Source organism: Chrysoperla carnea, chromosome 4 (genome assembly GCF_905475395.1).
Source record: "Chrysoperla carnea chromosome 4, inChrCarn1.1, whole genome shotgun sequence".
NCBI classification, from domain to species: domain Eukaryota; kingdom Metazoa; phylum Arthropoda; class Insecta; order Neuroptera; family Chrysopidae; genus Chrysoperla; species Chrysoperla carnea.
The window spans coordinates 42,774,905-42,794,865 of NC_058340.1; the positions used below are offsets into that span (position 1 = coordinate 42,774,905).

Sequence of the window (19,961 nt, forward strand, 5' to 3'; positions counted from 1 at the left end):
AGGAAATTTCATCAAAAAGGAAATTTAGTAACTCATATGGCTCTGATCCATAAAAAAATGACGTATTAAAATAAATTAATATCTGATTATATTAATTCTGTGTTTAAGAATTTCGTAACCTTTCTTCCGATTCGGCTTTAGATTATTTTTCCAAATTCTTATAGTGCTAAGTATTTATAATTTGTAAATTGTTTTTAGGTAGTCCAAGGAGATATTATTGTCAAAATTGTAATCGTAGTTATAAGCTTCGAAATAGTTTAACAAAACATCAACGTTTTGAATGCGGAAAACCACCCTTACATAATTGTATCATATGCGAGAAAAAATTTCATCGTAAGGGTAGTTTAACGCTGCATATGGCTCTTGTACATCACAAACTTAATAAATAAAATTTTGAAAGTACCTTGTAATCATTTTTTCTTCATAAAACTAAGATTGTAAAATATATTTGAGCTAATATATGAAAATCGTGTTCTTTTGATGATTGGACGGGCTGTTTCTCTTATTGCCAACCCTATCTTGGAGGATAATAATTGTACTACTCTTGAATCCTCCGCTGAATCGGACTAATTTTTATAGTTTGAAAATATTTTTAAGAATTATCTATTTAAAAATAATTGAACTGGATGGTTATCATTCTTTTTTTCAAGGTTTATATAGAATTAATTGTAGAGAACTTTACTTTGAGGAACTCCATAAATTAGGATTTGAATAAAAATAATTTTTTAAAACATGATATGTTTCGTTTAATATAAACATTTTCAACTGAAAAAAGTTTATGTAGAATATTGATTATAGTTAATGAAATTCAAAACGGTTAAATATTTGTTGTTGTTGTAATCAGGGGAATTAATTCTTTGATTTTAGGCTTTTAAAAGAAAAGGAAGAAGTATTATAGTGTCTCTGCCTCGCAGGAGTATTTAAATACTGCCTAAAATGAGAGGAAATTTGCGAGTGAAATGTATGGATAACAAATTCACTTTTAATTTTTCAGGTCCGTAACTTCGGTTATGGCAATATATCCTATGGGCCTTACGGTACTCACGTGCAAACTTTCCAATGCCACTAACTTCTAAAACTCGAGAAATTCCCATCCCATTTGTTATTACGGAATCAGATCCTTATCTCAAACCTTTTACTTATTCCGATGGTAGCCCCTATTCTAGAATTCAATTAGTCACATATGAATGAGTCTAAAATATTTTAGCTCTTTCGAAATTGGAAACCTCGCAAAGTTTTCCTACTTTAATCAAAATTAGCATACTTCTAACTCTTTCTAAGGTAGAAACGAAGAAATAAGATATCCTTAACTGCCTTCATCCTACTGTTGATTAACTGTCTGTTTTGGTGAATTTTGACCATCTGTTCCTTTTGATATTCAATACATGGTCTTTATTTGTACTTATATTGATTTTAATGTGATATGTTTTTTATTCTGAATTTGAATTATTAAATAATTTGTATACATTATTTTTTAGGCCAAATGAGATATTATTGTAATAAGTGCAATCGAAACTATAAGCATCGTAATACGTTAAATTTACACCAACGTGTTGAATGTGGAAAACCACCTACTCAAGTATGTATGGTGTGTCAGAAAAGATTTCATCGTAAAGGGAATCTGTTTCAACATATGGTACTTGTACATAAATTAAGTCGAAATTAAATCGAAAAAATATTATTATTGTTGTTTTGTAAATTTTGTTGTAGAAAATAAAGTTTTATGCTAAAACCTATACAAGTTTTTTTTTTGTTTTTTTCTTAAAATGAAACTTTACCTACCTTAAGTTTAGTTGCTTGTTTGGAAAGAACCTGGTTTTCGAATTATGGAATGCTGAAACTCCCCGTCAGGTTGGCTAAAATTGCAGTGACTTCACTTCCTGAACTAATGTCATATAACAGTTTTATTCCTCAATTATATTGATAAGGTGGGCGGAAATACCCCACTTTATTTACCCGAAATACCCCACAAATAAAGTGGGATAAATATAGAAAAAATACTTCATAACTTTTCAGATAAAAATATTAATGCAGATTCCTGAAATCGCGTTTCATTGCCTTTGTTTGAACTTTTATCCCTCTGTAAAAGAATTGCTAGCCGATCTTTGCGATCACGGAGTGACTTACAAACTGGGTAAAATCGCGTACCAAATGATCTTACAACTACGGAGTCAGATCAGTGGTTATGAGTTTATTTAGTACTTAGATCCAGCTTAACACTTAATACTCCACCAGGAACTATCTCAGCTACGTGTTGAAGAAACAAATGTGACTTATCAACTTGCCAACTGTCACAGTGCTATCTTGAAATTGCGTTTCATTGCCCTTTTTGAACTTTTATCCCTCACTAAAAGTATTTCTAGCCGATCTTTGCGATCACAGTGTGACTAATAAACTGGGTGTTATCGAGTATCAAATGAATCTATAATTACGCAGTCAGATCAGTGGTTATATGTTCATTTAGTGCTTAGATCCAGCTTAACATTTAACACTCAACCAGGAATTCTTTTAGTTACGTTTTTAGTTACTTGCCAATTATCACGGGGCTAGGATTTTTACATAAAAATGCATGCCAGTTCCGTTACAAATGTATCACATGAAAAATAATTTCCACATTGCTGTCAATCTTTTATTTATTTCTATCTTACAATTTTTTTTTTTGTAATATTATGTAATTTATTATCAATAGAACTAGGTTCGGTCTAACAATATATTTAGTAAAATACATTAATTTCGATAGCAGAGATATAGCTTTATTTCCACAATAATAAGTTCTCCTAAAATTGAATTAGGATACGCCATGGCGGTTATTAGTACTATAATCCAGAATTGATATGAAAGCAGACGTAAGTAACCAAAAACCTTGTTTGGATATGCTATGTTTTAAAAGTAGTGTTTTTTTTTTTGGAATTTTGTATTTTAGTATACGATATTGAAAATAACTCTGTAAATTATTTTTTAGGTTTTATATTAAGGCCTATCAGATACTATTGTCCGAATTGTGATCGTCATTACAAACATCGAAAAAGTTTGAATGCACATCAACGATTCGAGTGTGGTAAACCACCTTCACAAATTTGTGTTTATTGTGGCCGGAAATTTCACCAAAGGAGTAATTTAGTCAAACATATATGTCTTGTACATAATCAAATTACATATTAAAAGATTTATTTATTGAAATAATTGATGTTTTATTATTAATTTTAATTCAATTTTTTGATTGAGGTTACCTTTGTTTGCCGCTTAATTCATCGCAATTTGTCAGTAATTGATGTCTTCAACATAAACTTGTCTATGAATCTCTTTTTTAAATCTCTGTAATCCATCATAGCGCCCTTTGTAACTAAGTTTCGCCTTAAGAATAAACTAGTTCGTTCAATTAAAATTTGCTGGTGGCTCCGCTGTAAGAAACGGTAAATTCGAAATCGGACTACCGGCAAATCTAGCATCGGACAGTATAGTAGACTGTCTGGGCTGTACGGTGTAACTTTAAATATTTTTACGTTGTTTGGATCGTTGTGTTTGGAATGTAATTAATAATTTCAAAATTGAGTTTTTGTTCAATTGTTACAGAGTCTTGGGGAATTGAGTTTGAGAAGTTTCTTGAACACCTTTACTTTTTAAAACCTATCCAACGAAAGTATTTGAGAGTGCGTGGAAATATAAATTACGATACAAAAATTTTTTTTACCCTTACTTTCTAATAAGCTAAAAAAATGAATTCCCTTAAAATTTTAGAGCTACACCCATATTCTTCGTTGGAAATTTGGAAAGAGATATTTTAAGAAATCCATGATTTCTCATACAGCCCTCGTATTACTAGACTTTAACCTAACCCTGTGAGAAACAAGTGAAATTTGGGTGCCAAAACGAAAATGTTCGAAAGAAAGTAAACTTATTAATTTTATGCTTGTGTAGTGTGGTTTTACTAAGTGTTATTGCTTGAAATTTAGTAAAAACGCACCAATTATTGACTCTGATTTTCTTAAACAAAATGAAAAACAGAAAGGAAAAATAATTGAATCTTATTAATTCGCTATATACAAACTTACCTAACGTTTAAAAATTCTAACCAATTTTTTTGTTTTGTGTCCAGAAAACTTTATTAGTTTGGTAAGAAAATTATGGGTTATTTCAGTTAAATATATGAACATTTAATTTTAGGTGGGAAATTTGATCAAAACAGATTTTATTGTAATAATTGTTCACGCAGTTATAAACATCGATTCACTTTAAATGCACATCAGCGCAACGAATGTGGCAAACCTCCTACACAGACGTGCACACTTTGCGAGAAAAAGTTCCATCAAAAAAGCAATTTAAAAAAACATATGGCACTTGTGCATTCAGAATTGTTATTTACAAATTAAAACAAATCAACCTTTCAGCGTTTTATAAATGTGAACAAATGTTTTGAATAAAGTCTGCTTTTTAAATTAAACTTGTTATTTATATCCTCTTATAATTTGGACCCCCTATAGAATCGCAAAGTAATCAGAACTCAGTTAAACTGATAATCATTATTCAAAATAAAAATTTTTTTTGCTTTTCTTGTTTAAAAATTAGCTTTTTTGTTGTTTTATAATAAATACAACTTTTGTTAATAGTGATATGAGGGACTTACTACGTATTCTATACGTCCCTCACTATTATGGTCTTGTTTCTATTGTTAAATAGACAAATTTAGTACTTAGAACATTAATCATTTAAATTTTATTTCTAGGTCAAAGATTTTATTGCGATAGATGCAATCGAAGTTATAAATATCGTCGAAATTTATTAGGCCATCAACGCAATGAATGTGGTAAACCACCTTCACAAATTTGTATGTACTGTGATAGAAGATTCCATCAGAAAGGCAATTTAGTTACTCATTTGGCTTTAAAACATAATAAATGTCTGTAAAAATGATTTTTTGTGTTTTATTATTTATTCTTAAATTTAACCTTTTCCTGTTATGTATGTTAAAAAATATGGAGATATCACTTTTTTTTTTGTCACACTTTTCCAATAATTGCCGCTTTCATTCATAATTTTTTCTCATCAAAATTTTTAAATTTAACAAGTGATTAAGGAATCAGTTTGGAACTGAAGCAGTCAAGCCTTGTTGTCTTGTGCTTTGTCTGTTTTTTGTGTTGCTGATTTTTTTCGGAGTTCATACACTCGAATGAATAAAAAACGGTTTCAATACTTTAATAGAGCTTTTACAATGCGACATTCATTTTCTGTTAGTAAAATGGCATTGCCCTCGTCATTCTTCATGCGCTCTTGTGCCTGAAGTTTCCACTAGCTTTCTCCACTGATCAAAGGTGGCGCAGCCTATAAATAACGAAGGCTACACTTTTTTCTATCAAAATTGTAGTAGCCAATCGAAAAAGCGTGTGCCAAAATAAATCAACATAATCTTCCTTTAAATATTTCTAATTTTCGTTTAGTAACACTTATATCAATATCATTTTAAATTCCCAAAACTAAACAAAAATTTAAATTACCATTATACACTAACCAATAAAATTCTTATACTTTTAGATAAAAAATTCAATTGTAATAAATGTGATCGAAGCTATAAATATCGAAACAATTTACTAACCCATCAACGTATCGAATGTGGGAAACCTCGAACACAAGTTTGTCCATATTGTAATAAGTCTTTTCATCAAAAAGGCACATTAAAAACGCACATTGGATTAAAACATAATAAACATACAAATTTATTATATTCACAAATAAAATAAATTTTTTGATTGTATCACAATTTTTGTTCAATCAAAACCCGTATTTCAAATTACCCATATAATTTCCTTGAGTAAACTCCTTTCTGTCACTAAAATTGAAATTCATTTGCACGAGGATAATATTTAAAGAGGGCATAAATGTGTTAGAGAAGATCTATAATATCTAGAAATGTTAGAGACTTAAGAGATTTGAAAATTTCAAGGATAATACAAGAAATCTTTTGCGAGAGTATAGGTAGACGGTAATTTCTGAGATTGTATTCTGAATACACTAGATTTCTGTGTAGTTATTTCGGGCTTTTTCCATCAACTACAAAATTGTATTGTCGACTGCCTAAATTATATTTGTAATGGTTTTCATCGAAGTCGAAGGCAAATAAGTTTTCTCGATATTTCGTAGTTTTTCAAGAATTTCAATTTAATATCGAACATTTTGTCATTTTTAACTTTAAATGGTCGTGTTCAGCAGATATTCACCCATAATCTATATATGTACATATAATTCTGTGGAAAGAAAGAGTTTAAAAATGGTGGTGTTAGATTTACGAAGCTTAAATAAAACCGAGATCGCCAACTTTCTGTTGTACATTGCTAATGATTGTGGGTTAAAGTGACTGACAAGTAACAAATGATTTATACTTATTCTTTTTATTTTTATGGCAATGTCTCAAGGGTGTTTTGTTTTGGGTTTCATTATTTTATTCTTATAATTTTTAATTTTAATTAATTTTAGTTAATTTTTTTTCTTATTTATTTATTTATTTATTTTTTCTTTAATTATATGTATCTACAGGTAATTCTTTGCTAAGAGCTCTCCTGATGGGTAGATTTAGTAGTACAGACAGTTGACAACCATTAAATATATACCAATAACTGCGAAGCGGAAAAAATCGATACGATGAAAAAATCCAAAGTTATTCCGGTCAGAAAAAGTTGAAGGATGTGTACTTTTTTTCGCGATAAAAAGGAATATTAACAATAATTGTGCTGCAAATGACATAAAAAGTCAATGAAAAACTTAAGAATTTGATTTGTAATACTAGAAACATTAAGATTACAAGAAAACTTATTTAAAGAATGTCGTTACTATATTTGGTATCTTTATTTTTATACTGTAAAATTTTGATTAAATATTTTGAAAAATAATTCAATACAAAAGTTTTTTTCTTGACCCAATCATTTTCGTTCAGTTTGTTAAAAAAGGGTGTACCAAAATTGACGCAAGATTTGAATGTTTCGCCACTTGCGTGTTAAAGTGTTGACAATAACAAGCAGACAGCGTAATAACTGGCAGTTTAGACAATCAGTCCACCACCACTAACGCCTTAAAGGAGCACATTCAAAGCTGTATCAACGCAATTAATTTATATTCATGCAATATATGGTTAAGAAAAATTTCGACAAAAGTCTTTTCAGATAAACAGATAAACATCAAATAAACAGGTTTGACTGTACCATACATAAAACAAAACTTAGACATTGATGAAAATTATTATTACATTGATATAAATATAAGAAAAATTGTTTTCCAAACCATTTTTCATATTTCTTTTTCTTAGTTGATAAAAATTAAAATTGCATTACCGATTACTTTCTTGAAATACTATTAATTTTCTTAGTCAACAGTAACCTCTTTCTTTCTTAGTTCGCAACCATAAAAATTTAGAGAAAGAAAGTGACCTTTATTGCAGGAAAACCAGAATAGTAAATGTCGTGTATTATGTCCTTTAAATAAACACCAAACAGATTGTTTTAATGTCGTAATTACAGAAAAATGTATTTGTTATTAATTGTAAATTGTTTAATATTTTTAAGAAAGTAAATAAAACAATTATTTTCAGATGGAAAAAAATTTGTATGTAACCATTGTAATCGACGTTATATGCATCTTAAAAGTTTAAAATTACATCAGCGTGTCGAATGTGGAAAACCACGGCTTCAAGTTTGTAATTATTGTGATAAAAGTTTTCATCAAAAAATTGCTTTGGTGAAGCATTTGGCAGCTAGACATCAACCATTTTTAATTTAATTTATTCTAACTATAATAGATGAAAAATTTGATTATTAAAAGTAATATAATCGAATATAAACTTACTTACAGAAGAACCATACAGTTCCCTTCATTAATTAATAGCTGAAATAGTCGGAAAATATGTTTGTGTAAAAATAAAGTAAATTCTGCTTATAGATTTAAAATGCAATAAAAATTTTTTTAATAAAAGTAAAACAGAATTTTCTTATTTTCAAAATTCTCACTATTGCTGTACGTTTTTGGGTCTTTTCATGAATCTGTTAGATGTTTTTTGAATCAAAATTAATGATGAAATAATTTGACATTATTTTTAGGTGAAAAATTATTCGTTTGTGAAAATTGTAATCGAAGGTATAAATATAAAAGAAGTTTACGTACTCATCAACGGCTTGAATGTGGAAAACCTCGTTTACAAATTTGTAATTATTGTAATAAAAGTTTCCATCAGAAAATTTCATTATGGAAACATGTGGCAGCAATACATAAACAAATTTTATCCTAAATTTTGTCCCATTTCTGTACAATAAAAATATTGTAAAAAATAAATAATAATTATCTTACAAAGTTCTTTTTGTTGTCATACATTTTTGGGATTTCGTAATTTGCTGCCCGTTTACACAGTATTAATGATTGTATTAGTTTTTAAAATTCTTAAAGATTTTTAGGAGTTTTAAATATTTTTTTCTTCAAAAATCTGTGTCATTGACTTTTCGGCCAGAAAACTATCCACTGAGACCAAATCCAAATAGGTACTGCTTTCTTTCAAATGATGTTCTAGCATTTTGTTGCTTATATCTCCTTTTCCGCTTCGCTTGATCAGCCCAAAACTAAATCTCATTCATTTGGAGCGACAACCTTAAAATCCTGTATCTTTGAATATTTCTATCATCGAGAAATTTTTTTTGGTATACTTTGTGTACGGGCAACAATTTGTCACATTAAAATTTATTGTTTATGGTTGAAATATTTTGTTAATGTAATAAATTGGAATTATTTTTAGGTGAAAATGTATTCATTTGTGTAAACTGCAACCGAAGTTATAAGTATAAAAGAAATTTATATACTCATCAACGACTCGAATGTGGACAACCTCGCTTGCAAGCTTGTAATTATTGTGATAAAAGCTTTCATCAAAGAATTACCTTAGTGAAGCATTTGGCAGCAAAACATAAACAATTTTTACATAAATAGAGTCTTTGTGTGTTTATTGAAGAAACGAAATGAAATCGTATTTGAAATAAATTTATTTATAGTTAAAGGTGTTTATCATTTTGAATTTAGCTTTAAACTTGATAAAAGTATAGAAAAAAATTGGTTTTATTACATTCAAAACTATTACTGTTGGCGTAAATTTTTTGAATTCATAATTTAACTTGTTGCTTTCAAAAATTCAAAACAAAAATTAATAAAATATAATGGCATTATTTTTAGGTGAAAATTTTTTCGCTTGTGTATCATGTAATCGCAGCTATAAGTATAAAAGAAGTTTACGAACACATCAACGGCTCGAATGTGGAAAGCCTCCTTCACAAGCATGTCTGTATTGTGATAAAAAGTTTCATCAAAAAGGCAATTTATTTACACATATGGCCTTAAAGCATAATAAATATTTGCCTAAATAATTGAATTTTTTTATTTCAAAATTATCCTTTCCGATTAGAGTTGAGTATAAATAGGCATAAAAAAGTAGGTACCAAACATTAAAACACAGTTCCAGGGAACGAATTTGAATAGTCCTTTTTTATGTTTTGTTTAAAAAATATTAAAATGTTTCTTATAAAAAATTTAAGCTCTTATTAAACATTAAAAGGGTTTGACAGAGAGGTAATATTTGAGATATTGTTAAATAGATATTTAATTTTTTAACATAAAAAGTAATTTATTTCAGAACTTTAAAAAAATTATTCAAATCCTTTTATTAGAACTGCATTCCATCGTAAAAGCCCAATTGCACTCGACTGATTGATTATTAGTTAAACGTGATCTTTTGTGATAATGTTTTTAGTAAGTGAATTTGAAAATAGCACGAATTCAAATCTAAAATTGCTTGTAGTATAAATAACATTTTCTATTTCTATTAAAATGAAGTAAATACAGTTGCCATTTCAATAAAAGTAAAGTTTATAAAAACTTATTTTCAGATAATAAGCCAAAGTTTTATACGTGTCCTGATTGCAATCGTCATTATAAGTATCGACAAAGTTTGAAATTACATCAACGTGTCGAATGTGGAAAACCGCGTCTTCAAGCTTGCTCTTACTGTGATAAAAGTTTTCATCAAAGAATTACCTTAGTGAAGCATTTGGCAGCTAAACATAAGCAATATTTACATAAATGAATGTTATGTATTTTGTCTACAACCAAAGATCCTCTAATTATTTGAAAATATGTCAAAACGCTTTTAAAATAGTTAATTATAGTTAGTTAAACTGTCCAGTAACTACAACTCTAAATTCAAAAATTTTCAAGCCAGTTAAAACATTCAGTAAATTTTTCTTAAGGTAGTAGGAGTGCCAACGCAAATTGAGACTTATGGTTGAAATTATTTGTACCTTATTTTCAACTTTGATGATGAATTTTGTTATAACTTGACGTATGTAGGCGAAAAAATGTATTCAAATTTTTCGATATCTGCCTTGGTTTTTGAAATATTGGAATCTAAACAATTAATTAATCAAAATTTCTATTTTGAAAATTACTCCAGATATCGAAAAATTCGCTCTTCTATTCGTTCTTTTTGTCTTTGATTTTGAATTTCTGAAAAATTTTGATTTTGAATTTGGAGTTACCAGACTGAGAAAGGTGTTTTATATTTACTCGTAACCTTTAAAATTCAATAAAAATGTAGAAAAAAATTGAAAACATAGTTTTATTGCATTCAAAACTGGTAGCGTTGAAGTATATTTTTTATGAACATTTTTGATTTTGGATATTGCAAAAACAAAGAAACTGATAAAATAATTTGGCATTGTTTTTAGGTCGAAATGTATTCGTTTGTGTAAAATGTTTTCGCACCTATAAATATAAAACAAGTTTACAGAAACATGAAAGGCTCGAATGTGGAAAACCGCGTCTTCAAGCTTGCACCTACTGTGACAAAAGTTTTCATCAAAAAATTACTTTAGTGAAACATTTGGCAGCGAGACATAAACAATTTTTAAATTAATAAATATTAAAATTTATGTACTTATTAACTTCAGATATTTTAAAACTTTAGTAATATGTCAAAACGTCTTTGAAGTACCGGAACCAATGGCATATTTCGGTCAAACATTCAACATCGGCTAATATTTTTGCTTCATATATAACACTAGCGATAGGTTGGTCTACAGAAGGCTTGCCAGCTTCTATAGCACATTAGTTATAAAATTAAGAAATAAACTTTCAGAACTAGTGTGCTATGGAATGTAAAAACTGGACAAATTGATAATTTAATATGTTATGTATTCAAAAATATTTCAATAAACTTGTAGTAATTTTGGGTATAAAAAAATATTCTAAGCTTTTCTAATAGTTTTTTTTCGATATCTCTAACCATCTCTGACGCTAGACAAAATGTTAAGAATCGGCCCTATTTGTCAATTTGCAGTAAGTAGAGTAAAGTTTAAAGTTCTGATTTCGGTTGAGTATCTTAAAAGAGCTCCGTCACCTTATATGACTGTGCAAAATTTCAAATCGATATTCCAATAAATAATGAAAATATGAGGTTGTCTTTATCTTAAATACGACCTACTACTTACCCATGACATTCTTAAATAATGAATAGGTAAATTAAATTTTCAGTCAGATTGATTTCTAGCTCAACTTCATATAGTATCACAGCTGACTTATGAGGTTTTATTTTTATCATACAAACCATTCAAAAGAAAATTATCCAGCATGGATTTGGTGACCAAATTGTGTCATTGGTTCTTGGTCTATTGTAACTAATTCATTTATTTTCACTCTTAGCTTTAAAATTCAATAAAAGTGTAGAAAAAAATAAAAATCGTATTTATTGTATTCAAAACTGGTAGCCTTTCGTTATAGTTTCTAAAAAAATTTTTTACTTTGCAAAACCTAAAGAAATTTATAAAATAAATTGACATTGTTTTTAGGTGAAACTTTATTCGCTTGTATAAGATGCAATCGCTTATATAAGCATAAAAGAAGTTTACGAAAACATGAACGAATCGAATGTGGAAAACCGCCTCTTCAAGTTTGCAATTACTGCGGTCGACGTTTTCATCAGAAAGTTGCTTTAATGAAGCATTTGGTAGCAAAACATAAACAATTATCTTAAATGAATTTTAAAATTTTATGTATTATATCTTTAATCTAAAGTCTTTAAATGCGACTCTTCCTGGATGATTTTTACGTTTCAAATTCCTTTTTATTAGTAACTTTTAAATGAAATTGGTGGTCTTTGACAATAGGTGTGAAATGAGATGTTAATCAATTCCCCTCAACGTATTCCTTTTTCTTGCTGTTTAAACTTTTTTTGCATAGTTAAGTATTGTGTTATTAGTTACTTGCATTTCAAACCCGACTGCGTTAAATAAACCTTGAAAAGAAAGAAAACAAATCCAGTAGTTTACATAGTGACTTTGGCAGTTGGGGCTCATTATTGAGTCGGTATAGATTTTAATGGACCCAGAATGTTGATGTCGCTATGTAAACTACTGGACTTGTTTCTTTCTTTTCTGATTGTATTTAACACAGTCGGGTTTTTTATTTTTTCAATTATGTTTTTTATTTAAGACTTTTTAGTGTCCCCGCACTAAAAAAACCATCTTATTCAACTATATTAAAGCATTTAATACAATTTATTATTCCTAATTAAATTTAAATATACAACTTGTATATTTTTGTTATCCTCTTTTAATTTCCTTTATTTTGATACCCTACTCGATAGGTTTTGTTAGTTTTTTTTAACTAACGTATTACTGTTTCGCTCCAAAAATTCGCCATTTTGTTTTGTTTTTTCAAAACCTATCTAAGAACACTTGGGTTTTTACGAAAAATATAATGATTGCTTAAACACTGAAATCCATTGAGCTGTTTGGAAGATACGAGTAATAAAGAAATTTACAAACAAATATACATATCAACGTACATATTATATACATGCATACACATATACATACAAGATACGCTCGAAAAACATAGCCACTCCTTGACAGCCGGGTAATAAGTGAAAGGTAGGCGAATTAGGATACCATTTGAGCGATTTTGATAAAGATTTTTCTATCGACTGGCTTGCTCAACTTCTTGATTTGAACACCATTACTTTTTTTATTTGCGGAAACTTGAAATAAAAGATGTGAAAAAAGAACTCAATGCTTAAAGTTGAAATTCAAAAGAAAATGGTCGAAATAATACAATATGCTCAAATAAGATAAATTAATTGCGGCGCAGCTAAAGGAGCTAATTGGTTAACATCTTAATTCATAAACATTAAAATGAATTATAAATCTTTAAAAAGTTTTTTCAAGAAACATCGACCTGGGAAATAAAAATTATCTGTTAATTAATTAAACGTGTTTTTCATTTAAAATATATTTTCAATCGTTAGCTCCAAAACTTAATAAAATTTTAGAAAATCAAATATAGTTTTATTGTATTCAAAACTGGTAGCATTGCAATATATTTTTTAAGAACGTTTATTGTTTTTGGTATGAAAAAAGACGAAAAAATTGATAAAATAAATTGGCATTGTTTTTAGGTGAACTTTTATACGTTTGCCTAGCCTGTAATCGCATCTATAAGCATAAAAGAAGTCTACGAAAACACCAACGGCTCGAATGTGGAAAACCTCCTTTACAAGCATGTTTGTATTGTGATAAAAGATTCCATCAAAAAGGCAATTTAGTAACACATATGGCATCAAAGCATAATAAATTATTTTTTCCTAAGTAATTCAAGGTTTTTTTCTTTATTTGTTACAAAATTATCCTTTCCAATTAGTTAAACGTGATTATGTGTTTAGAACGTGAAATCGAACGTAGCACGAAATTTTTTTCTTAAATTGCTTGTAGTGCAATTTGGTGTGGATTTAGGACATGTAAACGATTTAATAATCCTTGTTCTATTTTTATAAAAACCAAATAAAGTTACCGCCCCAATAAAAGTATTAAAAAAATTATTTTCAGATCAACAAAGTTGTTATGCGTGTCCTAATTGCAATCGTCGCTATAAGTATCGACAAAGTTTAAGTCTACATCGGCGGGTTGAGTGCGGAAAACCTCGTACACAAGTATGCATGTATTGTGATAAAAAATTTCACCAAAAAGGAACGTTAACCAGACATATTGTATTAACACATAACAAATTTTATGGAATAACGAATCAACCCTTGTACAAAAATAATAAATAAGTATTAACGAAATAAACTAATGTCGTATTCTTTTCAATGCAGTTTCTTATTATTTGCATCCTATTTTAAGTGTTATTTGGTTTTATTTTAGAACTGAGAACTTAGAAATAGACTGAGTCGGTAATATTATTAATAAAATATGAAAAGTACACAAAAATTTTGTTAACTAACAATAAAATTTTGTGTTTTTTGTCTTTTAATTAATGCAATGATTATTATCCAAACAACAAACAAATTTTTTATTATATTTTTTCGATTTTGCCGCTACCAGATATTTAGGATTTTATAGGTACGCGCTTAAGAACATAAAATTCAAAGTTTTTGTAGTCTCCGTTTTTGAAATGTACAGAGTAATGAAAATAAAAAATCAAGTTCATTTGACGACTCAATCAATTGTTCTTGAGATATCGTTACTTAATCCTTAAACATTTCTTAATTATGAGGATTAATGTAGGGCAAGTTAGTGAAATGATCAATTATTTTGGAAAATTGCGAGTAAACATTTCCAAAATTGGTTCTTGTGGTACTGTGCCCAAGTTTCTTGTAGGATATGAAATTTTTTTACTAGGAATAAACAAATATTTTAAAAATATGTTCGCCACAGATTAAAGTCGAGTTTAAAACCTGCTTTTTTTCATTAATTTACCTGTACTTAATTATAATAGTACGTGCAATTAACTTTTTTTTTTTTTTTAATATTCTAAGCGTTCGTGAATTTTGAGTATGAATTATAAAAACCTACTAGGTATGCATAAATATTTAAAACAATCAGATTAAATGGACTCTTCACAATATTTAATAAAATATAGTATTATTTACTCTATTTACTTAAGTTCAAAAATTATTTTTTAGGCTATGATGCACAAGAAAATAGATTTTATTGCCCCAATTGTAACAGAAATTATAAGCATCGACGCAGTTTAAATTCACATCTTCGCTTAGAATGTGGTAAATCACCAGCATTCTCATGTAATGAATGTGGAAAACGATTTCACCGAAAAGAAAATTTAAAATCACATTTATTCTGTGTACATACAATTATTACTTAAAAAAACATTATAAACTAAAATAAATTTGTGATGAATAAATTTCTACCATAAAATTTTCATTTAATCTTGTTTTTATTAAAAATTTGCAGGATTTTACAATAATTATACTGAATGGTTTTATGATTCGTTGTCTGCGCAACGGAGAATAATTAATTAATTAATTAACAAAAAATTTTTTTTCCCTTTTAAGTATTTAAAAAAAAAGTCAATATTGTTATAATATAATATTTTTTTACGCGAGATATTAAATTAATAAACATTGGAAAAATTTCAAAATTTATTTAAATAATAAATTTTGTGATAAATTATAAAAGGTAACATGAGATCATTTAAATCAATAATATTATTTTGGTATGAAGTTTTAACTATTTTTGTGAGTTGGTGGGTTTGGCTGTTTTTTTTATAAGCTTGGTTTATAAACTTTTATAATAACTTACTAGTTTTATTTTTTTTTTTTTTTAGATGTGTCCTATACCATAGGTGATGATAAGCGATATTACTGCATAAATTGCTCTCATAGTTACAAACACCGCTACAGTTTAAATTTACATCAACGCAACGAATGTGGAAAAGAACCAACTGAAATATGTCCATATTGCTACAATAGATTCTATTACAAAGGAAATTTACAATCGCATATGCAAAGGGTGCATATAAAGGGGGGAAAAACAATAATTCGGAGAAAAAACAGGAAGGTAGGAGAGAAACAGAAAAGTAGGAGAGAAACAGAAAAGCAGGAGAAAAAAGAAGAAACTAGGAAAAGAAGAAGAAAAATGAGACGTAGTTCGAAATGTTAATAATTTTTTTAAATAAATAATAATTACATATTAAACAAATTCGAGCTTCCAATAGTTTTGCTTTATTTTTATTTTTCCCTTTCTCGCGTTAAAATTAATTAATCTTGATTTATGGTAATGGTGCACGGAAGGGATTAAATGAGGTAGATAATGTGTGGTCAACTTTGTCATGACATAGTTGCGGTCCGTGCTGGGATTCATAGGTGAATTTTAAAATAACATATCACTTATATTTTTCTCTTTTAGTTCTATTATTTCTTTGTTTAAACTGCAATAAAATTTTATATATTTTCTAGGTTCAACAAAATTTTACTGTAACAATTGTAATCGCAGTTATAAATATCGCCAAAGTTTAAAATTACATCAGCGTGTTGAATGTGGGAAAGCTCCAACATTAGTTTGTTCATTTTGTGATAAAAAGTTTTATCATAAGGGCAATTTACAATCTCATCTTGGCCTTGTACATAAAAAAGTTCAAAATTTTTAATATAAAATTAATTTTTAAGTTTTTTTTTTTTTAAACATAATTTTCTACCACAACTAAAGTGTGACAAAAATTAAGGGAAACAATTGATGTACTTAGATGTTTTATGTAAAGCTGCATTCATATAAATGCGATATCGAAATGTCGATCATCATATTAAGCTATAATCTGTATGCAAGACATATTAATTTACAAATACATAAAACATAAACAATTTTTTCTTCTGTAATTTTGTAATATACAAAAATTTTTAATTTTTTCTGTATCAGAGAAAAATAAATTGAAGTACAATGAGTAAATTTCTTATATTCTTTTTAGGTGAAAATTTTGAACGATATTATTGTAATAATTGTTCACGCAGTTATAAGTATCCACAAAATTTAAAATTACATCAACGTATCGAATGTGGTAAATCACCACAAAATATTTGTACCGTTTGTGGAAGGAAATTTCATCATAAAGGCAATTTATTTAGACATATGGGTCTTGTACATAAAATGATTCGAAAATAATTCAAACAAAATGTGATTATATTGTATTACGGCAAAAAATTGGATTTTTTTATAACTTTTCTCAGGAACTTTTAGATATCTCTAAATGTAAAGCAAATTTGCAGTTTTTTCTAATCATCAAAACCAATACTTTATTAGATATCCAAAAGGTCTGGGAAAAATATTTCCACTTTAAATCATGAAATCGGAATATGATTGTTATATGATGGAGACCATTTTGATAATTTTTTTAAACCAAATATTTATAACTTTAAATACTTCAAATTACCTGTTATTATTTAAATGTATTATCCAGGACGGAACAACACGCATAGTTGTTCAAATTTTTCCAGAAAGTTAGAGGATAGGTTACTTCAGCCATCCTGTATTTAAACTTTTATTTTCAGATGGAAAAGAAATCACCAAAAAATATAATTAGTAAAACTCTGTTAAAATCTTTCGATAAAATTTTATGATAATATTTTGCAGCTCTCAAAAAATTGTGTTTTAATTTATTTATTTCATTGAATCAGTCTAGACTCTATCTAGGCTCTATAATTCTCGTAAATAATGACACAATATAAAATCTCTGTCTCTTTTAGAAAATTTCAAAATTATTTGGAAAAAATCTGTTAAGAAATTAATGAAAAAATTAAACAATTTTTTTTAACGAATGCGTGAATTAGTTTTAATACATTTTATAAAACTTTAAGGGAAGTTCCCAAAAGTAATGAGAATTGTAGGTATACTATCCAAGTAGCAATTATACTTAATGGTTACTTTAAATCAAATTTTAATAAATTTTTCTGCAAGAAAAACTATGCCAGTCAAAATTATTTACGTATATATATATAAAATTTAAGTGATGTGTAAATTGTTAAGAAATATTATATTTATTGTTAAGAATTTTTGTACGTGATATTTAAAGAAAATACATTTCGTGGATCGAATTTCGTGTTTGTTAATTATTTTTACACCAAAAAATTAATTAATTATTTCAACAATATATTTTCATATGTTCCTAAAATGTAGTACTTTTTGTAGGTGCAAACAGATTTTACTGTAATCGTTGTAACCGCAGTTATAAACATCGAAGGAGTTTATCATTGCATCAGCGTGTTGAATGTGGAAAACCTCCTTCATTAGCTTGTTCATATTGTGAACGAAAATTTTATCATAAAGGCAATTTACAAGCTCATCTAGGTGTTATGCATAAAAAAATACTCTAAAATTTAGGTTTTCAATTTTATCTGATGTTTCATTACAGTTTGCACTCATTAAAAATCTTTAGAAATTCTTTTAAGGCGGAATGCAAGACAAATTCGTGTGAATAAGATCCAACCATCGTGATCTCTTCGAGTCGAATCATTTAAATCAAATCAAGATGTATTGATCAATCTGCTCACTGAAGTCAATTTACACTTAATATTTGGAAATTGTTTTTTTTTTTATGAATGAAAAATTTGTGATTTTTTTGTGATAATTTTTGTATGATAGATTTTGAAAAATATATGATTTATGTTGAAAGTATTACTTATTAATTGAAAATCTGTATTTGAATACCAAGTTATTACTTATTTGTATAAAATTATGCTTCTCATTATATTCTATTCAATTCTAAACAACGTTTCGTTAAAATTATTAAACTTGTGTTTTTTTTAGAGAGAACTTATTAATTATTAACAGTTATTAATTAAAAATTAAAAATGTTTGCAAAAAAGCATTATTAAAAATAATAATAATTTGGTTTTGAAACACTTATGTGATTGATTTAACCTGGGTCTAGTTGATTGGGTTTTTAGTCACTAATTTTTTATAAAACCGGTATAAATACAACGTGAGTGGAAAATAACTAACTCTTGCATAATTATAATTATTGTATAAGTACGAATATTTTAAAAATCCTAATATTTGAAAACTTTTTCTAGATGTGAACAAATTTTATTGTAATCGTTGTAATCGCAGCTATAAATATCGCCACAACTTACTCTTGCATCAACGTGTCAAATGTGGAAAAGAACCAACCTTTGTATGTACATACTGCGAACGCAAATTTTATCAGAAGGGAAATTTACAAACGCATCTTGGTCTGGTACACAAAGTAGTACCTAATTTTCGATGAAGAAAATGGAATTAATGGAAAAAATTTCTGAAGTTTATTCACTTATTGTGTTGGAAATTATTGCTGGTGTTAGTATAGAAAATTATTTGTATGGGAATGATTTAGTTCTCTTATTTTAAGAATTATATGTTTTTGTAAAATGGACAAAGAGTGAAAAATTATTATTTCTATAAAATTTTTATCATTATTAAAAATACACGTTTCGTTTTGAACACTTAATCTTTCATAGTTATTTATCTTACTGTGATTTCGTCAGAGTAATGTAATTCGTATCTTTATTTTAATTAATGGGCTAAGGTAAAATAAGGATGTTCGAATCTCTCAATTAACAATTTTAAATAAAACCTACTTTTTAGGCAATTTTTCATCTGCTTCATTAATGCAATACGAAGTAAAATTAATGAATCGCATTTCAATATAAAAACAATTTCTAAATTTTGAGACAGGGAGATTATTGATACCATTGTTATGTTTTTTTGTACTGAAGTACGTGTACCTACTTGGAAAATGTAAAGTGCGGTTGTGAAATAAATAATGAAGATAGTATATATTGCGCACTAAACTATGTAAAAGCGTTTTTACTCAGAAACTACACTTTGTACACTTTCTGTATAATTCTAGTATGTCGTTCAACACTGACTAAACATAGTGTGTATACCACTTTACCACGAGATTCGTTCATTATTATTTTTTAAATGAATAGTATTTTTTACAATTTCTCTGCAAATTTTTTTACTTGAATCGTAAAATTTATATATTTTTTCTAGGTATGCCCAGATATTATTGTAATCGTTGTAATCGCAGCTATAAACATCGTCAAAGTTTATCATTACATCAACGGGTTGAATGCGGCAAAGATCCAACTTTTGTTTGTAATTATTGTGATCGAAAATTTT

The 19,961-nt window shown here is 27.7% G+C and overlaps 1 protein-coding gene across 42 annotated transcripts in view; it reads left to right on the forward strand.

Annotated features, from left to right (window-relative positions):
- The window catches only part of LOC123299073 (longitudinals lacking protein, isoforms A/B/D/L), a 422,122-nt gene that overhangs the window by 59,152 nt on the left and 343,009 nt on the right, over positions 1-19,961 (forward strand). The window contains exon 5 of one of the 42 annotated variants that reach the window (XM_044881263.1): positions 19,833-19,937. The exons of the other annotated variants lie outside the window; for them this stretch is intronic. Within the exon in view, the coding sequence (XP_044737198.1) occupies positions 19,833-19,937 (105 nt within the window). The remainder of the gene's footprint in view (positions 1-19,832; positions 19,938-19,961) is intronic. 42 annotated transcript variants of the gene reach the window in all.